The 27,506-nt window shown below is 41.0% G+C and overlaps 1 protein-coding gene and 1 pseudogene across 1 annotated transcript; both read right to left on the minus strand.

Annotated features, from left to right (window-relative positions):
- Nucleotides 1-3,660: 3,660 nt before the first annotated feature.
- Nucleotides 3,661-4,695, minus strand: LOC117030173 (melanoma-associated antigen B10-like). Its single transcript, XM_033119990.1, has one exon. It carries the CDS (start codon nucleotides 4,693-4,695, stop codon nucleotides 3,661-3,663), a length of 1,035 nt encoding a protein of 344 aa, XP_032975881.1.
- Nucleotides 4,696-8,703: 4,008 nt separating this feature from the next.
- LOC117029562 (melanoma-associated antigen B10-like) lies at nucleotides 8,704-9,743 on the minus strand (annotated as a pseudogene).
- Between the last annotated feature and the right edge of the window lie 17,763 nt (nucleotides 9,744-27,506).

A 27,506-nucleotide genomic window follows, 5' to 3' on the forward strand; every position in this document is an offset into this window, starting at 1 on the left:
CTTCCAGTTTTTTTCCTGTAGTTCATTTCTAATTTCATAGCACTGTGGTCAGAGAAGACAATTGGTATGATTTCAATTTTCTTAAATGTATCAAGACTTGTTTTGTGGCCTAACATATGGTCTATCTTGGAAAATGTTCCATGTGCGTTTGACAAGAACATGTATTTTGCAGCAGTGGGGTGAAATGCTCTGCTAATATCGGTTAAATCCAAGTGGTCCAATGTGTCATTTAACGCTGTTGTTTCTATATTGACTTTCTGTCTGGAAGACCTGTCCCTTGTTGTCAGAGGTGTGTTGAAGTCCCCTACTATGATAGTGTTACTGTTGATGTCTGTCTTTATGTCAGTCAGTATCTGTTTTATATATTTAGGTGCTCCTATGTTGGGTGCATAGATGTTTACTAGGGTTATGTCCTCTTGTCGGATTGATCCCTTTATTATTATATAGTGCCCATCTTTGTCTTTTAATATGTTCTTCATTTTAAAGTCTATTTTGTCAGATGTAAGTATTGCAACTCCAGCTTTTTTCTCATTTCCATTTGCATGAAATATCTTACTCCAACCCTTCACTTTCAGCCTGTGTGTGTCTTTTGATCTGAGGTGAGTCTCTTGTATACAGCATACACAAGGGTCTTGCTTTCTTATCCACTCAGCCACCCTATGTCTCTTGATTGGAGCATTTAATCCATTTACATTTAAAGTGATTATTGATATGTACATAGTTATTGCCATTTTAAAATTTGTAGCTAGATTGTTTTCATCTTTCTTTTATAATTACAGAAGTCCTTTTAGTATTTCTTGCAATGCTGGCTTGGTGGTAATAAATTCCTTCAGCTTATTCTTTTCTGGGAAGCTCTTTATCTCTCCGTCAACTTTAAATGATAGCCTTGCTGGATAAAGCAATCTAGGTTGTAGGCCTTTGTTTTCCATCACTTTGAGTATCTCTTGCCACTCCTTCTTGGCCTTCAATGTTTCTGTAGAAAAGTCATTTGATAGTCTTATGGGAGTTCCCTTGTATGTAACCCTCGGTCTTTCTTTTGCTGCTTTTAGGATTCTCTCTTTGTCTTTAAGCTTTGCCATTTTAACTATAATGTGTCTTGGTGTGGACCTGTTTGGGTTTATCCTGGTTGGAACTCTCTGTATTTCCTGGGCTTGTATGTTGGTTTCCTTCATCAGCTTAGGGAAGTTTTTGGACATTATTACTTCAAATATGTTCTCAATCCCTTGCTTCCTCTCTTCACCTTCTGGTATTCCTATGATGCGCAATTTGTTGCGCTTGATGTTATCCCAGATGTCTCTTAAGCCATATTCATTGTTTTTTATTCTTTTTTCTTTCTATTGTTCTGTTTGGGTGATCTCTGCTAACTTGTCTTCTAAGTCGCTGATTCGATCCTCTGCTTCATCTAACCTGCTGGTAATTCCTTCAAGTGAGTTTTTAATTTCGGTAATTGTGTTCTTTAGTTCTAACTGGTTGTTCGTTATGATTTCTACATCCTTCTTTATGTCGTCTCTAAGCTCCTTAAACATTCTTATCACCAGTGTTCTGAACTCTGTCTCTGATAGGTTGGTTACCTCTGTTTCATTTGGTTCCACTTCTGGAGGTTTCTTGTGTTCTTTTATTTGGGACATGTTTCTTTGTTTCTCCATTCTGGCTGACTCTCTGTGTTTGCTTTGATGTATTAGGTAGATTCCCCTAGAGTTCTTAGTTCTTGCTGGGTTATCTTCTGTAGTATGTGTCCTTTATATTTGACTTGTACTACTTCATTCTTCTCCTCTGCGTGTGCTCCAAAGGTGACTCTTGTGTTGTGTATGTTGTCCTGTTCAAGAAGATCTTTAATTGCTTTTTGCTTGAGAGTAGGTGGGGTTAACTCTTAGGCTGACGAGTTGTGAGACTTGGCTCTGCCCACCGCAGGGTGTTCTGCTGCGTGAGGGTTGACCCCTTAAATGTAGTTTGGCCTCTATGGGTTCTTGTGCCTGTAGAGAATTCCCTCTGGGTGTTTGACTTGTAGGTCAAACCTGGTAGTACTCTGGTTTGGTCTGGAGTTGGCCTCTGGATATGTTGAATCTTGTGCCTCTTAAGCTGAGCCCTGGTAGGGCAATTTCAGAACAAAGCAAATCACCAAGCACAACAACAACAACAACAACAAAGAAAAAAATCAAATACATTCACATGTAAAAAACAACCGACAACCCCCACTCAACACTGGCAAAGATATCAGAGATATAAAGACAAAAGAAAAGAAACCAAAACAAAAAGCAGTGCCAGTCTTGGCTTAAGCCCACCAAGTAATCTCCAGGTTGTCCTCTGCTGTACCAAAGAGTCCCCTGCCTATTGTGCAGGCAGAGCCGGTCACCTGGTGCCGAGTGACGTTGGGACTGCAGATTTAGATGCGTGGGGCTGAGGGGTCTGGATGGTAGTTTTTACAAAGTCAGTGCAGTTTCTGCCCTTGCCTGAACATATGCACACTGAGAGTAGCACCGCCAGCCCTGAAAGCCGGGAGCTGCGTCTGCCGCTTACTGCTGATCCCTGGGAGTGCCTCCGTAGTTGTATTTGCCCCACCCTAGGCAGGCCAGAAAGGGTGGGGGCTGAGGATGGAGAGGTCTTCTCTCTCCCAGCCCAGCTCTGTCACACTCTTCTTGCAGGACAGAAAAGGTGGTGGCTGGGGATAGAGGAGTCTCTTCTCTCCTAGCCCATCAAAAATCACACTCTTCCCAGCCTTTTCCCTGAGTCAGAGCTGCCTGCCAGTCTTCCCAGAGCCTGAGCACTACAGCTCCTTTGTAATCTGACACTACTCCTCAGTTCAGGGGCCAGTTTAAGTATCTGGAAGGGCGGGGACAGGATTGGAAGAGTGGGGGGGAGGGGCCCAAGTATGGAGTTTGTGTCCTTTGTCCAGCCTAGGGCCCAACTGGAGGTCCCAGCTGAGGTTATTGCCTCAAATGCTGGATATGCTGCCCCCTCGGCAGGAGAGATCAGCTGTGGGATGCAGGGAAAGAGCCCACCTCCTGGCTCCTGGCTTCTGTGCTCTCTGTTCCGTCCTGGGATACCCTGCGTCTCTGCAGCTGTGGATGCCGGCTGCGTTTCCACTGACACAGATGCGGGCCACATCCCCACAGCCAGAGGTGCGGACCACGTGTCCCCACAGCCGCAGATGCGTGACACATCTCCACTCCGCTCCTTTCCGTCTTCCCCTGCTCACCCCTTCTCTTACATTCTTGAATGAACTAAATATATCCATATATATCGTTACAGAACAATAGACTAAAAGTCAAAAATGAAAGCAAGAATTCATCTTTTATTTATTTCTCCATTTCTTGACCCAAACTATTACACTGCTGAGTTGTTTCACATTTCCAAGGAAACCTCATCTACTGCCATGTTATCTTGTTCCAAAGCACTAAATAAGATGGAACATTTACAATTTGTTTTACAAAATAATAAAACTCTTACTCTTAAAACTCAATCATAGCAACAAATGCTTGAGCCTATCATTTATAAATTTTGACTGAGGCTAAACCTTCTATTAAAACATTAAAATTATCCAAGTTGTCACATAGAACAGAAACAAATGTTACACACTGTGCTGTCTCCATCCCCCGCCCCCCCAAACCTCCACTCCTTAGAATGTGAACTTCTCTTTCTAACAATAACTCGTCTTAGACTTCACTTAGTGTGGGAGGACCTGCTGAGCATGGCCCTGGAGCGCGCACTGGCCATGGCAGCAGTACGAGCTCTGGCTGCTGCTCTGGCCCGTGCTCTCTCTTCCTCATCTCTTACAGCCTCTTCATACCAGGGCGTGAAAGCACTCGGAACGGTATTGTGGATCTTGGCCAGAAATTCCAGCACTTTCATTTTGGTGGTCTCAGCGTGGGATCTTGGGCCCCACAGGAATTCATAGTGGGGAGGATCACTGTTGGGAACTTGGCGGTACTCCAGGTACTTCTCTTTCACCAAATCCTTGGTGATAAGCTTCTTGAGATCGCCAAAAATGAAGTGATACCTCCGCTGATATAGCCCTATCACATTCAGCATTTGCCAGACTTGCTCCTCAGTGGCACAATTGCCCTTGGTGTAGATCACACCCAGAACAGTCATCAACAGGCCAGTCTTGGGGACCCCTCTGTCATCATCACTTGGCATTGCATCGTAGCTCAGCTCCAGTTTGTTGACAAGAATGTAGATGTGCCGGTAAGGATCCATTTCCTTCACATCAAGGCCAAAGACCATCTCCAGGTGGTCAGAGGCTCTCTTGAGGATCTCAAGGAAGCAACTTCTGTACCCTTGGATGACATTTCTCAGCATTTCTGCCTTGGTAATGGCCTCTTTCATTTGATACTTGTGTAGTAGGTAATATACCAAGAGCATCACCTTCTCCTCTAGAGGGCTTCTGTGGAGGGGCTCAGTGGCACGCCCGGAGGCTGGCTGGGCCTGGGGGAATCTTGGCCTTTCCTCCACTTGGTAGTTGGCACCTTCATTCGATCTTGTTGCAGTAGTGACAGTGGATGGGGCTCTCTGAGGACCCTGGGGATTGCCGTTTGACCCAGCAGCAGATGAGCTCTGGAAACGAGGAGAGAAGGAAGAGCAGAACTCTCCTCCCACTGCTGCAGTGGCTTGAGCACCTGCTGGATTCCGGGGCTCTTCTCGTTCCTGGTAGCGTTTGTCACGGGCCTGGTGCTTACTCTTCTTACCTCGAGGCATGATGGCTTTCGACACGGGCAGCAGACACCAGCGTGGGCAGGTGACTCAGTGACCTGCAGCAAAGAGGATGAGATCATTGGGCCACTTCAACAGGGAGACACGGCCTTGGCTTTATTGACGACCACCTCTGCAGGTTTCCTCGAGGGTGCTGCTCTAGGAACCCACAGGCTGCTACTGTCTGATTTGCCTCTGCCCCGAGGACCCTGTGGAAATAACTAGTGTGTGCCTTAGTGCCTACCTACCAGATCTGCTTAGGGCTCACTGGGGCTTAGAGCAACGGCTCTAAGTTACGGAGTGTTTCCGTTCACATTAAGGGTCATCCCTTCACTTTTGGTAGGACCTGAGGTCCCTGTGCTCTACTGTTCTGAAGCTGACCTGACCCCTCATTTCAAAGCCCTCATCACTCTGAGACCTCAGAGGAGGAACAGACGGGAACTTCATCTTCCCACACCTGCCCAGGGATGCACAGGGAAGAAAGTACAGGCAGAGCTCTGTGGGACCCTTTCTATCCTGGGGTATTACTCAGGGGGTCTCAGTCCTCACTCAGTGCCCTCACTTTTATTTCTGGAAGGGCCCGGGACTCCTCCCTCTGCGGACCTAAGACTTACACCCCAGAGAAAAGCCCTCCAATCCCTGAAAGTCCTGAGGAGGAAGTTAGGGAGGCCTCTAACATATCTGCCCTGGAGCCATTTCTCACAGGCGTGGAGGTACCCTCAGGACCAGGGCTATATGTGACCCCCACTGATCTGAGGTAGGTGGTCCCCTCGGTCCTCACTCAGGGTCCTCGGTCCTCACACTGACTTCTGGAAAAGCTTGGGTTCGCTCACTGTAATGACACTGAGTTTGAGTTTGCCTTTTTTTTTTTTTTCCAATTCACAGAACATGTTTTATTGTCATTAATCATAATTCAGATAATTTGATGTTTTAAAAAACTGTGCTCTAACTCTAATGAGGCTGCCCTTCCACCAGAGCCCATCTTCCCGAGACTGCCCATGGACAACGTGAGCGGGTGCCTCAGCCTCACACCCTTCCCCAAGGCCTCCCAGGACCGACAGCAGTGGTGGCACTTTGTGACGTCCCCTTGGTTGGGAGTGGGTGTTTCCCTGAAACCTTACTCAGTGTCCTCACTGTCACGCGCAGCAAGGCCCGGGAGCTCCTCCGTCTCCTGACCCGACACCTTCGTCCTCCAATTCGACGGTATCCAGTTCCCCTGAGAACCAGAAACAGAAGTCGGGGTGCTTGACATCAATCCACCCTAACGTTCGGCTCCTGGAACCCAAGATATGGGCGGGGCTCTAATGCCCCGTATGTTCGGGGCTGGGTGGTTCGCTCAGGCCTCACTCAGGGTTCATGCCTGTCCTTCTCCTTAGGGCCCAGGACCGTGTCTCTTGTGGTCTGAAGCTGACACGCGGGTCTGATGCCCTCACTCCCCCACCCTCACCCCCCCCCCAACCACCAGTCCCCTGGGGGAAACTTGGAAAGTCCTTGAATGTCGCGATGTCAGACGATTACTGTCTGGGTTCTCTCGGCTGAGAGCGGGCGTAGAAGTCCAGGAACCTCTGTCATCTGGACTGGCCAGTCCCCTCACAACTAACTCGGGGTCTTCACCTTAATCCAGTCGGGGCTGGAGCTCTCTTCTCCACCTGACCTTATGCCGCCCACGTCACACTAAGGCCATGACTCCCTTCGGACACTCGACATAGCGACGGAAGTCGGGGTGATGGGGTGCGTCACATCCTTAAGGCGCTACGCGGGGCCTCTGAGGGTGCACAGCAGGGGCAGGGCTCTGTGGGGCCCCGGATGTTCTGCGTGCTCTAAGTCAGGGGAATAGTGGGTGATTCTGGGCTGTCTGTTGCACTGGGAGCAGAGTGCAGAGAAATGAAATTAAGCTGGACAGCAGGCCAGTATCTGCATTTGGACATGAGAGGACACTGGGAAAGTTCCAGGGGAAAAGTGATTTAATTCAGAAAGTGCTAGAACTGGTCCCAAATGCTAGGACTAGGCCACAGTCAGCTCTCAAGGAACTCCGGGCTTAGGGGCAGGAAGAGCCTAGGTAAATTCAGCCCACAGACTCTCCTGAAATTGTTTTTAAGTATCATTTCACCTTTATTACACCTTGGGTTAGTAGATTGACAACAGAGTCCTTCATTACCTCAGAGAAATTTTGGAATAGTGGGAGTAGAAATGAATGGAGAGAGAGAATGTCTGCTTTATTCCAGAAGGAGTGGAACAGTGAGTGTCCCTAATTGAATTCAGACCAGAGGTCTAGTCCCAGTTCTGCCATTTATGAGCCATGTGAAGTCAGCAAAATTGCAAAGCTCTACGAGGTTTTTCTATGAAGTGATCTTGGTCAGCCCTGCCACGTAGGACTCCTGGGATATATGTGATGTATAAAAGTACCTGGCATAGTGTCTGACATGTATAGAGTCTTTAATAATTTGCGGTTATTATTATTATTATTTTGACCCCAGGTCCTACCAAAATATGCTCTATGGTGTTTTTTTAATACAAGAGATGTCAGAGAATATGCAGCACTATATGACATGGCACAACAAATCAGCCAGTATGATGCTTAGAATGTAAAACTAAATTACTTACTACAGACGTTTTTGAGGATATGTTATTTATTGTGGATATAGGGAATTTTCCCCAGTTGGATGGGACTTACGGATCCTAGAATTTGTGTCAAGAACCAACTCCTTCCATCCAACTGTCCTTCCATCCAACTGCCCTTCCATCCAAACCACCTCTATTTTCATTTATTTCAGTTCCATAAAAAATCTAGCCCTCACTTGGAGTTTGACAAATTACACACAAGGCAACCTAATAAAATGAACTTTTAATGTAATGGGCTCTTGTCTCTTCCAGGCCAGAGCAAAGCCTGCTAGTATTGTGGCTTCTGAGCATAGCCATGTCACGTGAGTATCACCCCTATTTCTCAGAAGCTCCCTGGGGATGATGTACTTAAAACATACAATTCACGTGCTGTACTCAACTGCACTGGGAAAAGGACACTGGGAAAGGATGTAGTACCCCATGCATTCTTGCCCCAGGTGGAGCATTCTGTGTGGCTTATCCATGACACAAAAGTAACTGTTAGAAGCAGTTTTCCATTCCAGGCTTTAATGTCTCAGCTCTGGACACACCTTCTGAGGGTCTGGGCCCTTCCCATCATACCCATAGCCTCATCTGACCCACTGCCCAGCTTAACATAAAATTGACTCACACCAGGGGACTTGCAGTTTCCCAAGGCCCCAAACCCGCTTGCCTCAGGGCACTTACACTTGACAGTTCACATCTGGACCTCTCCTTCTTTTGACTTGTCCTTAGGTCTTAGGGTATATCTCACCATCTTCCTGACTTGACAGATGCTCCTAGACTCTAACATTCTATGAGCACGGTGGGTATTGTTGATCCTGACATTCTCAGAAGTAGCATGGAGCCTTCCCAAGAGCAGATGCCCAAGAAATGTTTGAGAAATAAATGAGACAGTGTGCAAGAGATCTAATTTATTATGTTATTAATTGTACATTCTTGAATATAGTCATATATATCTATATCTATATCCAGGCATATATCATTTTATTTTAAACAACAGACTAAAAGTGAACAGAGAATCCAATATTTGGCCATCGTTTACTTTTGCTCTCTATTTTTTTTATCTCAAGTATTTTACTGCTGAATCCTTTTACATTTCTAAGGAAATGCCTAATTCATTGACATGTTACTATGTTCCAAATCACTAAGTAAGATATACAAAATAACAATCTCTTACTCTTAAATCACATACACAGCAGAAATTTGAGCAATGGCATTCAAAAACTTGGACTTTTAAGCTAGTAAACCTTCTATCAAAAGGAAAAACCATTTAAAAATGATCTAGATTAACACAGAGAACAGGAACACAAACTGTTACACACTCGGTTTTCTCCAGACCCACCCTGACTTTTCATTAATGAGAACATGAACTTTTTTGTTAACAACAAAGTGAAGAAGTTATATCAGACTTCACTTAGTGTGGGAGGATCTGCTGGCTGTGGCCCTGGAGCGCGCACTGGCCATGGCAGCAGTGCGAGCCCTGGCTGCTACTCTGGCCCTTGCTCTCTCTTCCTCATCTCTCAAAGCCTCTTCATAGCAGGGTGGGAAGGCACTCGGGATGGTGTCATGGACCTTAGCCAAAAATTCCAGCACTTTCATCTTGCTGGTCTCAGCATAGGCTCTTGGGCCCCACAGGAATTCAAAGCGTGGAGGATCACTGCCAGGCACGTGGCGGTACTGCAGGTATTTTTGCTGCACGAAATCTTCTGTGATGAGCTTCTTGGGGTCTCCATAGATTAAATTATTTCTCCCAGCATATAACCCCATCATATTCAGCACTTCCCAGACTTGCTCTTCAGTGGCACAGTTGCCGTTCGTGAAGATCACGCCCAGGACCGTCATCAGCACCCCGGTGTTGGGCACACCTCTGTTATCTCTCTCATCACAGCTCACTTCCAATTTGTTGACGAGGACGTAGGTGCTCCTGTTGGGATCTACTTCCTTCACGTCAAGGCCAAAGACCAGCTCTAGGTGGTCAGAGGCTCTCTTAAAGATCTCGTGGAAGTGATTCCTGTACACTTGGATGACATTTCTCAGCATATCTGCCTTGGTAACGGGCTCTTTCATTTGATACTTATACAGCAGGTAGTGCACCAACCTGACCACCTTTCATCTAGAGGGTCTCGGTGCCACTGCTCAGTGGTCTCCTCCACCTGTGAGGCATTTGACCTTTCTGCCACTTGATTTTTGGCACCTTTACTAGAGCTTGCATTTGAAATAGCTGCAGCAGTAGTGGTGGTAGAGTGGACTCCCCCATGCACTGGAGGATTGCTGGGTGTTTCAGTGGTAGATGAACTCTGGGGAGCATCCTTGAGACCAGAAGATGGGGAAGAAGGAGACTCTTCTTCTTCTGGTCCAGTGGCCTGAGCACCCGCTTGGTCGTTGGGCTTTTCTCGGGCCTGGCGGCGTTTCTCACGGGCACGGAGCTTACTCTTCTGGCCCCGAGGCATGATGACTCTGGTCAGGGACAGCAGGCAGAAATGTGACAATGAGGTCAACTTATTCGGTGACGTGGAGGAAAGAGGATGAAATGGTGTGATAACCTTAGCAGGGAGATAACTGGGGGTAAAGTGAGGGATGTCTTACCCTGACAGCCCTGCTGAGGGGTCACCAGGGCTTATAGTAGGGGACCATGCTCTGCGGGGTTCCCTTTGTCCTAAAGGAGGCATCACCCTCAGTCCCTTGCTCAAGGTCCTGAAGGAAACTCAAAGCCACCTTGTGGGACTCCTCCCTCTGCTCACTTGACTCGTCTAGCCTTCGACTATGGCTTTCATGCATCCCTCTCCCACCCCCACCAAAGGTAAAGTGAGGGGGCATCGGCACCTTACTTGTCATGCCAGGGTTCTTCCAGGGTGCTCAGCAGAGTTGGGCTGTGTAGGGCCTCCACTGTTCTGGGAAGCTGGTTTCCCCCAGAATGCACAAAGGGGCATTCATTGACTCCTAGCAGAGCCTGGTCTGAGGCAGACACCCTAGTCAAATATCCACACCTCCTGGAGGGGCCAGACAGAAGAATCAAGTGTGCTACTTCCAGCCACCCCAGCCTGGGATCTCCCAGGGCTGATGGCAGGCTCAGGCTCTGTGGGGCTTCTTCTGCCATGGTGGGGGGGGGCGGGAGGGGGGCGCAAGGGGGGAAGTATAAGGGAAGGTGGAGGGGAGGGGAAGGGGAAAGGGGAGGGGGATAAGGGAAGATGGAGGGGGGAGGGAGGGGGAGGGAGGAAGGGGAGGGTATAGGGAATGGAGGGGAGGGGAGGGAGGGGAGGAGGGGGAGGAGTATAGGAAATGAAAGGGAGGAAGGAGAGGGGAAGGGGGAGGGGTATAAGGGAGGTGGAGGAAGGGAGGGGGAAGGGGAGGGTTTATAAGGGAAGTGAGGGGAGGGAGGGGAGGAGGAAGGGGAGGAGGTATAGGAAGGTGTAAGGGAGGGAGAGGTAAGGGGGAGGGGCGGGGGTGAAGGGGAGGAGGTAATGGGAGTATAAGGAAGGTGGAAGGGGAGGGGAGGGGCAGGGGGGAGGGGTAGGGTCTAAGGAAGGGTGGAGGGGGGGAGGGAGGGAGGAAGGGGGAGGAGTATAAGGAAGGTGGAGGGGAAGGGAGATGTGAGGGGAAGGGGGAGGGGTATAAGGGAAGGTGGAGGGGAGGGAGGGGGAGGGAGGAAGGGGGAGGAGTATAAGGGAGGTGGAGGGGAAGGGGAGAGGGGAAGGGGGAGGGGTATAAGGAAGGAGGGGGGGGGAGGGAGGGGAGGGAGGAAGGGGGAGGAGTATAAGGGAAGGTGGGGGGGGCGAGGGGGAAGGGGAAGGGGGGGGGAGGGGAGGGGGAGGGAGGAGGGGGAGGAAGGAGGAGTATAAGGGAAGGTGGAGGAGGGGAGGGGAGGAGGAGGAAGGGGGAGGAGTATAAGGGAAGTGGGGGAGGGGAGGAGGGGTATATGGGTTAAGGGAAGGTGGAGGGGAGGGAGGGGAGGAGGAAGGAGGAGGAGTATAAGGGAAGGGGGAGGGGGGAGGGGGAGGGGGGAAAAGGGAGGCGTATAAGGGAAGATGGAGGGGAGAGGGGAAGGGGGAGGTGTGTAAGGGAAGGTGGGGGAGGGGAGGGAGGAAGGGGTGGAGTGTAAGGGAAGGTGGAGGGGAGGGGGAAAGGGAGGGGGGGTATGAGGGAAGGTGGAGGGGAGGAGGGAAGTGGGAGGGAAGGGAGGAGGGTATGAGGGAAGGAGGAGGGGAGGGGAGGGGGAGGGGAAAAGGAGGGAGAGGGGAGAAAGGGAGGGGGGAGGGGAAAGGGAAGGGGGGGGGGAGGAAGACCCTGGCCTGAGGCAGACACCCTGGTCAAACACCGCACCTCCTGGAGTGGCCCGATGAGAAGTGGGGTATGCCACTTCTAGACGCCCCTGCCTGGAGTCTCCCAGGGCTGACCGCGGGGGTCGGACTCTGTGGGCTTTCCTTTGCCGTGAGGGAGGGGAGGTCCGCCCGCCAAAGTCACATAAGGTCCTTCAGTGACTCCAAACAGGACCTGGAGTCCTCCCTCTGCTAGCTTGATGCCTGCCCCTGGTTCAAGACTATTAATTATCTGAGTTCCCAGAAGGAGAATTCAGAGGGCCATCGATTGGGCGATCCTTGTCTGGAACTTTCTAGGGCTGAGAGCGGGCAGGCCTGTGGGGCCTTCTGTCTTCTGGGATGGGGGTTCCCTAAAAACCCTAAAACCTTACTCAATATCCTTACCTTACTCTGTCAAAAAGCAAAAAGCCTGGGTACCTTCCTCCGGTAAACAGCTGCCGCGCTCGTCGCACAAGGTCTCACCTCCTATGGACGCCAGAGACGGAAGGCAGTGTGCCACACATTCTGTTCCCCCTGCCCCGCCTCCCCGGGCACGTAATGCTGTGGTGCCCCCTCTGGTTTGGTGCGGATGGTACTTAAAGTCCTCTCTTCGGAACCAGGTCCTCACATGGCTCTTGGTTTTAAACTAAAGGCTTCTTGGGAACTATCACCTCCTTGTAAGCTCTGGACAATTTCTCAACTTAAACCTCTGAAGAAAATGGGTCCATGTCCCACGCGTGATGTGAGATCGAGAAGCTGCAGCACACTGTAAACGTGCCAGGATCGGTTTCGAGCTGCCCGAGCAGCTGCAGTGATGGTGGGTTCTCTTCACCTTTCGGACTTAGACTTTTGGCGACTCTCTTCAAAAGAACTACTTTCTGCAGGGTTGAGGCAGATCTGCATAATTGTGAGACCCAGATCTTTTGATCGTATCTAATATCGTACAGTGTAGTGAAATTCATTTTGACTCTGGTTCATAACAGATACATACGTGTTCCCCTTAATTACTGCTTTGTATGGCAAGGCTCTTGGTTTCACGATCATTGTCTATACACCAGCTTTCTGAAGTCATTTATTCATTTGAATAATTCGTGGCCTTTTCCTTTGTATTTTCTAAAATGATGATCATATTTACAACAAATAATTTCTATTTAAAAAAATATTCCTAGCTTTTATTTATTTTTGTATTCTTACCTTCTGGCTATCCTTTCCAGTCCAGTTTTGAACAGTAGAGTTGGTAGCATATGCTATGTCTCGTTCCTTTCATTGATGGAAATGCTACTAACATTTCACATTTAAGTTTGCTTGCTATAGATTTTAGGAAATGGAAGTTCCTTTGTAATGTTAGTTTGCTAAATGGTATTATGCATTCATGTTGAATTTTTCTTTAAAAGCCTTCTCTGCACTTCAGTACATAATTAAATGCCTTTTAAATCTTATCTGTTAATGTGGTAATATTTTCGGCAGTATTTTTAAAGTAATATCGTCTTTACATTTCTTGGATTCAGCCTCTTTTTCCCATTTAATTCACTGCTATACTGAACCTTCTATGATTTCATGTAGGATCTTTGCCTGTATGTATGTGGGTGAGCTTGGCTTGAATGTTCTGTTTTCAGGGTGTCCTCAGCTGGTTTTCTTATCAAGGAGAACTAGTCTGGGAAAATGAATTGAAAAATTTCCCATCTTTTGTATGTTTTAGGTGTGTTTACATAAGATGTGGTTAATTTTTTGCTTATGATTTCATAGAACTGTCCCCTAACTGCCTTGTCCTGAAACATTTAAAGTTGGAGTTTTGAGGACAGTTTCAGTTTGTATATTTCAATTACAGTTTTCTGTATCTGTTTGGATCAATTCGGTAATTGATATTTTTTCTAAATAGTGGTCTGTTTTCACTTGGGGTTTCCAATTTAATGGCAAATTGTAGAAATCCTCAAACATATACAACAGTAGAGAGAATAGTATAATAAAACCAATATACATGACGTCATCAATACATGGCCAGTCTGGTTCCATTTATATCCATACCTACCCCCATCTCTGCCACTGAAATAATGAGAAACAAATCCTAGATATCATACCATTTCCAAATATTTCACTATGTATTTCTAAAATACAGAGGATGGCAAAAAAATGTATACACATTTTAAGAAAGGAAAAAACTGTATTAAAATTTTAATACTCAATATATACTGATAACAAAAGATAAATAAAAGAAATGTTTGACTCTGCAATTACACATTACTACTGCAATTCAATTCAACTTCAAAAAGTAATACATAGATAACATCTCTTAAAATGTGTATACAGTTTTTTGGGCACCCCTGGTATAAATACTCTTTATAAAGCATAAACCAATTACACATATCCCACTTTAAAAGATTAACTCCTTAATGTCATCAAATGTCCAGTCATTTTTCACATTAACCTGGCTTTTTGTAAAAACAAAACAAAACAAAACACATCTTACGTTCTGTCCAGTTTTATATCACCTGAATTTTGCTGATTGCAACACTAGTGCCCTTTTACCCTGTATTTCTTTAAAGCAGTAGAAGTTTGATCAGATTAGGGTTTTATGTTTTTCTTTCTCTTTTTTTGTTTAGAAAGACCACTCCATAGGTGATTCCGTGAATTTCTATCGCAAGGAACCTAATATCTGTCTCCCTTTGTGTTGATGTTTGCAATCTGTGACGATTAGCATATTTATCCATTAACTAAGGATTACATAATGTTAATTTTCTATTTTTATCATTCTTTCTGAATTTGTTATGAGTAGTTATATCTTCACATAGAAACCTATCCTTATTCACCATTTAGTAATGATAGTTATAGTGTTCTCTTAAAATATTTAAATCCTTCTGCACCCATATTTTGTACAAAATTATTTAACTAATACCACTTATTTCTGTTCCTTGCATTTGTAATTGATGATACCTATAAAAATGTCAATTATATCAATCTTTTCAAAGGATAGGCTTTTATTAGTTGGCTCCATTGTCTTCTAATTCATGATTTTGGCACTTTTCTTCATTATTTCCTGTGTTCTAATTCTTGGGGCTTAATATGATATTCTTTCTCTAGTTTCTCGAGTTTTTTCATGTTTTAAATTTTTCTATGTTTCTGTCCATTTGGATTTTAATTTCAATAACTATACTTTTATTTCTAGATATTGTTTTAGTTTTTTCAAATTAGCCTGTTCTTTTTCCTAATTTCCTGTTCTTATGGTCTCAATGCTTCCTTTTCTCTTTAATGGATTTTTAAAATTGAGATATAATTGACATATAACATTATATTAGTTTCAGGTGTACAACATAATGATTTGATATTTGTATATATTGTGAAATAATCACCACAGTAAATCTAGTTAACAGCCATCACCACACATAGTTACAATTATTTCTCTGGTGATGAAGACTTTTAAGATCTACCCTCTTAGCAACTTTCAAATATACAAAAGTTTTATTAACTAGTCACCATGCTGTACATTACAACCCCAGGACTTATTTATTTATAGATGCAAGTTTGTACATTTTGACCACATTTACCCATTTTGCCCAACCTCCACCCCCTGCTTTGGCAACCACCAATCTGTTCTCTGTATCTGTGAGTTCTTTTATTTGTTTGTTTAGATTCCACATATAAGTGAGATCATACGGTATTTGTCTTTTTCTGGTTTATTTCACTTAATATAGTGCTCTCAAGATCCATCCATATTGTTACAAATGACAACATTTCCTTCTTTTTATGGCTGAATAACATTCATATATATATACACCTTTTTTTTTAAAATCCACTCATTCATCAGTGGACACTTAAGTTATTTCCATGTCTTCGCTATTGTTAATGAACATGCTGCAATGAGCATGGGAGTACACATATCTTTTGAGTTAGTATTTGTGGGTGTAATAATGGATGTGTGTAAATACTCAAAAGTGGAATTACTGAGTCATAAGGTAGTTTTATTTTTAATTTTTTGAGGCATCTCCATACTGTTTTCCATAGTGGTTGCACTATTTTTAAAATAAATCTGTTCAAGGCTGTAACTATCCCCTTCAGTACCACTTGGCTGTTTCCCATATATGCTCTAGAGCTTTATGTGTAGTGCTAGAATTTTTTATAAGCTGTATATGTCTTTGTATTACTTATGCTCTTAGAATTTTTTTGAATATCACACACAAATACTAGTGAGTACAGAAAATCATTTTTGAGAAAGATGTGAAGAAGAACAGAAAAACAGAATTATTTAAAGGAGGTTTCAGGGCCCAAGAGTGTTTTGCTTTATTTTGTTTTGGTTATATATAAGAGACTTGAACACATTTAACTGCTTGTGACTGAGTTGAGTTTTTCCTAGGAATTAAAAGAGGGTTTAACATTAGAAAACCAAACAGCATAATTAGCTAAGTGCAGCTGTCAGAGATTATTCAGGAAAACAGAAATTACTCTGAAACTCTAATTTAGAATTTAATGCAAGAAGTTGATTACTCAGGTGATGGAGAAGTCAAACCGGGTAGAGTCAGTGAAACCAATACTTAAAAACTTGAGGAAGTTACTCCCATCTGTAGGGTAGACGGACAAAGAGAGGAGGGAGGTAATATTACTAGAGACTGGGAGTTCAAGTCAACAGGATCAAGAACCATGAAGCTGTAGCCATCGAAGGAGAAGTCAGTGATGCAGAGAGGAGAAAGAGGAAAACTCTTGCTATTCCTGTCCTCTTCGGCTGTAATCTGCCGGTGTCCTTATTGCCTAAACCATGGTAGCAACCAAATATTGGAGAACCCTAAGAATTGCAACCTACAGGAGTTATCTCCTGAACACTAGCAAACAGAACAAGGATAGAGTAAGAAATGGATCTGAGGGCAAGTAAGTACAGGACTGGCATACTATACTGACGGATTAAATGAGAAACATATCTAAGTTGATAAAAAGTATTTTATAAAAATCAATATTAATTCATGCTAAAAAGAGATGCTATCAAACTTCAACAAAATCCCCATCAGAATCCCAGCAGGTTTTTTTTTTTTTGTTTGTTTGTTTAGAAATTGATGCACTGTAAAATATATATGTAAATACAATGGACCAAGACTAGCCAAAATGACTTTGAAGAGGAAATGTGGAGGACTAACACTACCTGATTTCAAGACTTATTATAAATTACAATGATCAGGACAGTGTGGTGTGTTTGTAAAGATAGACAAATAGGTCAATGGAACATAATAGAAAGACCAGCAATAGACCCTAATATATATGGGTAACTGACTGTCAACAGTGGTAAAAGGCAATTGAGGAAAAGAAAAGATAGTCTTTTCAAAAAATGATACTGGAACAATTGGAAATACACACAAACTTTGATCCATTACTTTCACTATATAAAAAATTAAAAAATGAATCACAGATCTAAATGTAAAATCCCAAACTATAAAACTTATAAAAGTTTTATAGGAGAAAACCCTTTGGGTTTTTGGGCTAGGCAAAGATTTCTTAGCTACAATTCCAAAATGACAATTCATAACAGAACAAATTGATAAATTGGATTGAACTAAAATGAAAAACATCTGTTCTTCAAAAAACACTGCTAAGAAAATGAAAAGATAATCCACATAGTGGGAGGAAATATTTGCAAAACATGTATATGATAAAGGATTTGTATCCAGCATTATATAAAGAACTTTCAAACCTTAATAAGAAAACAAGACAATATAAATCGTCAAAAGGTGTTTGAACACATAATTCACTAAAAGACAGTTATGAATGGCAAAGAAGTACATGCAGAGATGTTCAACATCATTAATTGTTAGGGAAATAATTAAAATCCCAATGAGATACCACTACACGCATATTAGAATATGGACGGTAACAGGACTGATCACACTAAATGTTGCCAAGGGTGTGAAGGAACTCTCATACACTGATGATGGGGATGTAAATTGGTACACCCACTTTGTAAAATAGTTGTAAATTTCTTAAAAAGTTAACCCTACACCTGCAGCATGACTTAGCTACCACGTTTCCCCGAAAATAAGACCTAGCCAGACCATCAGCGCTAATGTGTCTCTTGGAGCAAAAATTAATATAAACCCGGTCTTATTTTACTATAATATAAGACCGGGTCTATAATATAATGTAATGTAATGTAATGTAATATAATATAATATAATATAATATATATAATATAATATAATATAATATAATATAATATAATATAATATAATAATATAATGCTGGGTCTTATATTAATTTTTGCTCCAAAAGACACATTAGAGCTGATGGTCCAGCTAGGTCTTATTTTCAGGGAAACAGGGTATTATACTCCCAGATAGTTACCTGAGAAAAATGAAAGCTTATACCCATACAAATATGTGTATATGAAAGTTCATAACATCTTTATTTGTAATAGTGAAAAATTGGAAATAACTCAAATGTCTGCCACAACAGGTGAATAGATAAACAAACTATGGTATATACATAAAATGGAATATTATTCAGCAGTAAAAGGAATGAACTATTGATACATGCTATAACATCCATGAATCTCTAAATATTTTAATTGAAAGAAGCCAGATAAAATAGCACATCCTGTATGATTCCATTTATATAAAATTGTAGGATATGAAAACTAATATATAGTGGTATCAAGAATGTCATTCAGTGTTTTCATGTGGACTGCAAGGGATGTGAAAGAGATTGCAAAGGAGGATGAGGAACCTTTTGGGGGTGATGGATATATGTTGATTGTGGTGGTGGTTACGTGAATGTATACGTATGCCAACACTATTCAGATGTGCATTTTAAATATATGCAGTTTATTGTATGTCAGTTACACCTTAATAGAGCTGTTAAAAATTCTAGAAGAAGCCAATCTAATTTACAGTTAAAATCAGAACTGTGGAAAGGAGTGATGTGGAGATGGTCTATTGGAATTAGCTGGGAAAGACATGACTGATTTTTGTGAGGTGGTAGAATAATACTATATCTTGATAGAGGATGGGTTACATATATGCATGCATTTATACACTTAAGTTTTATGAATACGCTCTATGAATATTATATAAGAATAATAAGAGTACAAATACAATTCAGAATAGAAAAAATAACTAAGTAAACATGACTCCCCAATTTTATTGATAATGCTTAATTATCTATTTAATCCATTGGTAAAACATAAGTCAAATATTATTTAATCCTTAGCGTTTCATACACCAAATGTTTAAGAAATTGTACATGTATTTTCACTTTTCACATGGCTGTAATGGTCTTATATATATATTCTTATTTATATTAAATTTATTGTGATAACATTGGTTAGTAAAATTATATAGGTTTCAAGTATACATTTCTGTAATACATCACCATATATTGCATTGTGTGTTTACCACCCAGATCAGTTCTCTTTCCGTCACCATATATTTGACCCCCTTTGCCCTCTTCTATCCCTCCTCCCCCCTTACCCTCTGGTAAGCCCTAAACTATTGTGTATGTCTATGAGTTTTTGTTTGTTTGTTTGTCTTGTACATATGTTCAACTGACTTTTCTACCAGACATTTTAGGGCTCACCTTACTCCTTTATCTAGAATCGATTCCTAGTATTTGTTGGTCATAATCGACCCAATTCCAAATATCACAAGAACAAGGTAACAGTGCTTTGTAATAAAGGCTAAGTAAGTTCTAGATGAGTAATTTTTGAAGCCAGAACTGTTTAAAAAATCATGCAGGTAGTTTAATCATGTACAGAGTTGCTAAAAAGCATTTATTATGACCATAATAAAAGCACATTATAGTTACTGTAAAAGTACAAAAAATATTCACTAAGTTATTTTAAACAAAAGACAATAAGCTAACTTACGACAAACACCTTTATGTGACCTGAAGGTATACGCCCCAAAGAAGAGAGTAAGATGTAATGTGTATAGAGAGTAAGAGCGCTCTAGTAGTGTAGATAACTATGACGTGGAATGGGTAATGCTGTTGCCACGTGTATGCACAACTCAGTGATGATATCTGGAGCATCACTCCTGGGTGTAAAATTGCCTGCCCCTCCACAGGAGCGCGTGTTTAAAACTGTGCGATGCCTGAGATATTTATATACTGCCTAGACCCTCTTTAGAAGGATAAGCTTTTTGACTGTTCACCTCACAGGTATGTGGTGATTTGCTCAAAGTAGACTACTCCTCTTTGATTGGTCAGCACATTGATCACTATGCTTTATCTACACATTTGATATGGTCATTCTCATGTAGATAATATTTTGATACATTTTTTTTTAAACCACAAACCAGGTATTAAATAACTTGTTATTTTGATAAGTTATTCATGCAGCACACATCCTTACCCCATCTCTACTCCTTCCATCATCCCTAAACTCGATATCTAATCATCTGCAACTCAGCGCCTTATGGTCATTACTTCACTGACATTATCTCCTGCAGTAATATTCACCACATCATTCATCTCTGCCCCAGTCTTTAAGTATTAACCAATTACTAACTCTGTTTCTGTGTCTGTCTCTAGGGATTGAGTTGATATTTTTGGCAATATAAAATTAGTTTTAAAGAACAAGTAAATGCTTTAATTTTTATATAACTTAGATATAACAACGATGAGCATTTTTGTTTTAATGTTTTTACTTATCTGTATTTTTTCAGCATACTGCCTAGCAATTAGGGACAAATATTAACATTGTCTTTTTTGAGATTCTAGGGCTGAAAACAGGATGAATAGAAGAGGACACACAGACTTCAGATATCCTCAAACTAATAGTATTGTGGTGAGTGTCCAAAAGTCTCTTTTTTCATGTCTACTTATATCTGGGTTTTTAGGGTCCAATCCTAAGCATGGGGCCATGCTGATACTATTCATGAAGGATATTTAACAGTGTTTATAGTCTACTGAGCTAGAAAAATTTCTTAAAGGATAAAAAATGTACTCTAATTCTAGCTTCCAGGTTTCCCAGAATGACATCAAGTGCAACTGCATGTAAATGATTTGACTAAAACTGTACCTATTCTTCAGGCTAGCCCTTCTTCTTTGTGAAAGAAATAACTTTGTAATGTCCACTACACTAACCCCACCGGCACCATTATTCTGGTCAACATTGGAGCCAGTGAATTAATCCTGATGTTGATGAAATCCAGGGAGAGGATATTCCCTGCTCTAGCAAGCGCTATAGTAGTGTAGATAACTATGACATGGAATGGGTAATGCTGTTGCCACATGTATACAGAACTCAGTGATGATATCTGGAGCATCACTCTTTTTTTTTTTTTTTATTTATTGGGGTGACAATTGTTAGTAAAATTACATAGATTTCAGGTGTGCAATTCTGTATCACATCATCTATAAATTACATTGTGTGTTCACCACCCAGAGTCAGTTCTCCTTCCATCACCATATATTTGATCCCCCTTACCCTCATCTCCCACCCCCCAACCCCCTTACCCTCTGGTAACCACTAAATTACGTTCCCCAGATTAATTTTCAAAACCCTGTGGCAATCTTGTGGTTACTGATTGTTTTCTAATCCCCTCACCTTCCCCCTAACCCCCACCGCCCCCCGCCCATCTAGCAACCCTCAGTTTTTCCTCTTTGTCTCCAAAACTGTTTCTGATTAGTTCATTCACTTATTCTTTTCTTTAGATTCCGCATATAAGTGAGATCATATGGTACTTATCTTTCTCTGTCTGACTTATTTCACTTAACATAATGTTCTCTAGGTCCATCCATGTTGTTGGAGCATCACTCTTGGGTGTAAAACTCCCCTCCTCCACAGGTGCGCATGTTTAAAATTGTGCGGTGCCTAAAATTAAAAGAAAAAAGACACGAGGAAGAGGATAGGACAAGAGCCTATGATAAAAAGTCATGAAAATCTGCAGTAGTTAAATACCTTCCCCCGGCAAATTCTTGCATACTACCCCGTACAAACATTGTGTGCAACTATTTTAGATAATTATATAAGATAATCGATGCAAATTATGAGTAGAATGATTTGTTTCCTACATTTTAAATTGTTCATGCTGCTTAAACACAGAAGAAATTCAGATAAGTAATTAGCAAAGGAGTTAAGAGTGATGTTGCTTAAATATTTACATATATTCCTGAAATATATGTGAATAAAATATATACAAATTGTATGTAACATAACTATATGAATAATATTGAAATACACAGATTCAAGTTTATATGAATTATATAATTATCCATTATATTTATAAATTATAAATTTTTATAAATTATATATTTATATAAGTTATAAGTGTATAATATATACACAGGTATATTATTCTTACAGTTTTGACAACATTGAAAGTGAAAAATATGCACATAGGTGTGGGGACAGAGCCCCAGAAAGCAGTTTCCAGGCTCTCGGCCTCATGTGGAAAGGTGCTGGCTCGGGTAGTAGATGGCCATCAGCTGTAGCTAGTTGGCCGTCAGCTGTAACCATTGAGCCATTGGCCACTAATATAACTGCCGCGGCTACGGAGGGAAGTCGAGGAGAGAGGAGGAGACTGAAGGAGAGTGGAGGAGAGTCAGTCGGTTGGCAGCAAAGCAGACAGCAGGTCGCACGTCGTGTAAACCCAGCCTCCAGTGAGACCATAGTGGTATGACTCCCCGACCTATGGCTCCGTGGGTGTTCCTTTTTGGCCTAGCCATATCCTGCGTTCTTGTGCGGGGAGCGGGACCAGAGACCCTGCCTGACACCCCGCACGACAATAGGTAAGTAAAAATGTATATGTAACAATATAACTTTTATCATCATTACATAACCTCAATGAGTTTGATGTTCTGTTAAAAAAATGAATGCAGTGCTACAAGTACATAAGTTAAAATGGTTGTAGAGTCATTGATAAATATCTGATGTCAAAAGTATATTCTTTCATTTACTTACACTCTTCACCATATTACATATCGCACTTTTTAATGATATATTTGAGGCTAGTTAAATGATTTGAATAAGTTCAAACTGGTGATAGATATTAAAATTTATCATAAAACAAAACAGGAGCAAAACAAAATATTTAAACATTATTGATTTTTATACCCCTAAAGGGCTATTTTAAAGGCTAATTTTCTTTGCTTTTTGCTTCTAAATAGGAAAACCAGAGATATGTGTTTGCTGTCAAGAATTTGTGAAGCGGCTAAGATTTTTATCCCTCTTGCAACCTAACAAGTTAGCCTGTCACAGTTTCATGGATGCTGGCAGAAAACATAAGGCTCTCGGGTAAGAGACAAAGAACTTGATTACTTATAGCAATGGCCGTAGGTGGAATATCTGCATTTTCTTACACTGGTTACCCAAGCCCCAGTAGCCATAGAATGACATCAAGGGGGCCAGGTAACCCCAGAACGTGCAGCAAGTTGCATTGTAGGAGAGGAACACTGAGCTTAGGAAACCCGAATCTTAGGAAACCTGAATGGGCAGCAAGCATGCCTTCCCCCTGCCACGGAGACATGGTGTGTGTGTGTGTGTGTGTGTGTGTGTGTGTGTGTGTACACACATACAGAGGGTGCCAAGAGAAGGTATACACATTTTAAGAAAGGAAGAAAACTGTATTAAAATTACGCTGTACTATTGTCTGTGTCTGTGAGTTTTTGTTTTTTCATTTGTTTATCTTGTTCTTTTGTTGTTTTCAGTTTTAGATCCCACTTATCAGGGAAATCATATGGCTCTCGTCTTTTTCTGTCTGAGTTATTTCGCTTAGCATAATAATCTCAATAGTTTAGTGGTTACCAGAGGGTAAGGGGGGAAAGGGGTGGTAGACGAGGGTAAAGAGATCAAATATATGGTGACGGAAAGAGAACTGACTCCGGGTGGTGAACACACAATGGGATTCATAGATGATGTCTTACAGAATTATACACCTGAAACTTATGTAACTTTACTAACAATTGTCACCTCAATAAGCTTTAAAAAAATCATAGAAGAAAATTATGCTGATGGTGACCACTTTGAGCGCTGCTTGTAATCGCTGAAGTCAAATGCAACTTGTATTCATCTTTCGTTATCGGTACATATTGAGTATTACAATGTTAATAGCTTTTCCTTTCTTAAAATGTGAATACATTTTTTTGGTACCCTCTGTGTGTGTGTGTGTGTGTGTGTGTGTGTGTGTGTGTGTGTGTGTATACACACATATCTTCCAAGGCTGTTTGCTATACAGACTTTCTTGAAAAGGTTGTATGTAACAAGGGCAACCAGTACCTCACAGGATATACAGAAATGCAAGTGACCCGTGGAGAGTTGTCCCCTAACCATTACGTGACCTCTTTAATATTAGGTTGGTGCAAAAGTAATTGTGGTTTTTGCAATTATTTTTAACCTTTTAAACCACAGTTACAACCTAATAGTTAAAAAGGTTATTTGTATAGTTGATTTTCTCTTTCTTAAACCTAAACTTTTGTTGAGGTAATATGAATGGATTTACTTGGGAGAAAAACACCTTTACAAAAATGTATTGTCTCATTCAATCCATTTTCTAAACATCAATCTGGTGCATATTTTATTGGGAGAAAATAACAGTAAGGCATAAATTAAAATCCACATAAACAATTTGGTTTCAGGTATTATATGTTCAAGTGACAATTTACTCACAAAATGTACTCACTAGTGTAGAGCGTATTCCAGGTGAGTTTCTTCAATAGGAAATTAAAGCTTAAGCAACATGAAAGAAATACCCTTTGTTTTTCCACTTTGTATATCAAATAAAATATTCTGTGAAAAGTCGACGTGGCCCTAAATGGAGTTAATTGAAGACACAAAGGACAGATAGGTGAATATAATGAAAGCTGTAGTAGAGTTGGGAAAAATTTTCCTTCCTCTTATATTTTACATACACTTACTATTAATATGTGACAGGTAGATGTTCTTGATTGTTCTGATCCCAATGTCCTACGCTTTTCAACGGCACAATAATAATTATTCATTCCCTTCTCTAATGAAACATATTTTATAGGTTCTGATATACTGTGAATAAGGAATCCGTGAGACACAATAATACACAAATCCTTACCTGTGTTCTCATGGGAGTAGCTTCTGGTTACAGGGAGATTTTTGAAGTATTAAATATAAGATTAGATTTAAAGATTTAATATTTAACATTCTAAGCACTGATAATCTTACGAAAACCTGAAGAGTGGTCATCATTACCTTAGAATGCAAAAGAAGATGCCTCTACTTGCATTTTTGAAGCTACTAGTGTTTTAACACATGAAATTTCTTGTCAAGGAGGATGGGAGGTGCTTTTGGATCAAATAGTTTTTAAATCAACTCAAATAACAGATACATACAAAACTGCAAAAAATCTTCTGGTTATTATATCACTTATCAGAATGTGTTGAAGCTATGTTTCAAAACCAAATATAGTCATATTAAAACTGCCTTATAAAATAGTCCAAAATATATCATCTCTGCCTCTAAAAATTCATGAGAGTATAAAAATAAAAACACTGAATATGTCATGGTAAGTTGAAGATCCCTTATAATTAGTTTCTATTCCTTGCTACAAGTTTATAAACACGCCAATAATTCCTTCATTCCATTAAAAATATTTCTTATTAACTGACCATGGTGACAAGAATACGAAAGTTCACATTTTAAAAATATGAATTTGAATTTCTCCTTAACACTGACATGAAAACAGGCAGTGACGAGTGTTGCATCAATCCTTCCCAACTGTCTCAAAAAATATGTGCACTGTTACAATAAAAACAGTTCACCAGCTGTTTATGTAAAAATTATTTGACGAAAAACAAGCATGGCCATATGGCACTCTAGCTCTGCTGTGGGAGCATGAAGAATAATTTTGTAGGCTGTACTACATAATGGCCATGCTAAGTAGGGTGTCAACTATTGCAGGCACATTACATTAATAGTTAATCTGTCCTTTTATCCTCTAAGTACTTACATTTCTTAACAGCTTGTAGTTTGGAAACAACAACTCACTGATTAAGAATTAAAATTCTGGAAATGACAAAATATTTGATGTAGTATGGACATACACAATATTTATTCCCTAATTAAAGATATTGTTTAAATAATACATTAATTTGGATGACAGGAATGTGATAGGGGGGCCGGTTCTCCTTTCTAACTAGACATTCCAAAAATATGAATACATTGAAACTGCTACACCATTAATTCAGAAGAGAAATAATTAGAAGAGGTACTTCATGTAAGAACCAAAACAACATACACACTTGCGTTCTTAGAGTGTAAGAATTGTACCTTACTCATCTTTATATTCTTTGCAATATCTTTGCTCTGTCTTGCACATAGTAAGTGTGTAATAAATATTTACTGACTAGAACACTCTTAGAAAAATATGACTCTTAATTACTACTGGCAGACCCTTGAGTTCTTAAGCTTGTTTAGAATTTCTGGAATCCATCGGTGAATAACTCTCATCCATTACATAGACTGCATTCTTGAATGATGTTTATTTGCTTATGAAATTCCCATATTTTACTCTCATACATTAATTTTCCTTTTTGAATTGTTTAGGGGGCAAAAGTCAACTGAAAGGCAAAACTACATGGCCTAGCTCTCATTCAGCAAATCAGAGTACTTAATTTAAGATCTTGAAAAAGAAGGTGAAAACCAAAATGGAGAAGAAAAAAGCCAGGTTAGAATCCAGTCTTTCACATTTGTATGTTGTGGTCGATATGCTGACAAAAAGATGTTCATTGACATGTGGCTCTGTAATTAATAACGTTAAAATATCAACTGAGCATCATGGTGACATTAATAATTGAGAAAGAAACCACAGCAGACATAGCTCTGTAAGAAAAATGTTGCAGACGTACCATCTATTTCTACAATGATTATCCTCTGTGGTTTTTATGGTTCATTTGACATGAGTACCTAGTTTAAACTCATGATTCTATGTGGTCCCCTCCCCCATAACAATTCCAAGACAAAGATGCTAATCTTTTATTCAGAGACTTAGAACTCCTCATCAAAGAATTTCAGAGGGGTAATGATTTCCTTATTTACAAATGGTAAACACAGTTGGTTTTTCTTTTTTCTTCTCCATTTTGGATTTCCCCTTCTTTTCTAGGATCTTAAATTAAGTACTCTGATCTGCTGAATGAGGGCTAGGCCATTCAGGTTTTTCTTTGTTTGTTTGTTTTTATTAGTTTCAGGTGAACATCATCAACAAATCAACAAACAACAAGTGTTAGCATGGATGTGGAGAAAAGGGAACCCTGGTGCACTGTTGGTGGGATTGCAGATTGGTGCAGCCACTATGAAAAAACAGTATGAAGGTTCCTCAAAAAAATGAAAATGGAACTACCTTATGACCCAGCAGTTCCACTCTTGGGTATCTATCCAGAGAAATCCAAAACACTAATTAAAAAAATATATATATGCGCCCCTGTGTTTATTGCAGTTCTATTCACAATAGCCAAGAAATGGAAACGACAAAAATGCCCATCGGTAGATGACTGGATTAGGCCATTAAGTTTTGTCTTTCAGTTGACGTTAGCCCTTCAAATGTAAATTGTAGGTAATTATGTCTCAAGGGACATTGGAAGAAGTCTGCAAACTCTTGGGCGAATGCATAGCTGGTGTTGGTTCATGGAATATAACAATTAAAATCAATAATGGTGTATTATGAAAGTAACTTGAAAGATAAGGAAACAAAGGTTATAAGTTGGTATAGACACAAATTAGTGAGAGCTCACAGCTTAATATTTAAATGATGGGACAGTTACATACTGGACTCTCAGAAGTGTCAATACTTTAGTCAGTGACAGTTACAATGGAACAAACTCAATAGATTGGAAGAGACTCTGAGACTCTAAGATATAACATTATTATCCCCCTATGATATTAGTGTTTAAGAAATATTAAATAGTTTTTAGTTGAATTTGTTTCACATGTTACATAAAATCAATCAAAAGGACAATTTTTTCAGGAATGCACACCTT

This window comes from Rhinolophus ferrumequinum, chromosome X (assembly GCF_004115265.2).
Source record: "Rhinolophus ferrumequinum isolate MPI-CBG mRhiFer1 chromosome X, mRhiFer1_v1.p, whole genome shotgun sequence".
Lineage (NCBI taxonomy): Eukaryota > Metazoa > Chordata > Mammalia > Chiroptera > Rhinolophidae > Rhinolophus > Rhinolophus ferrumequinum.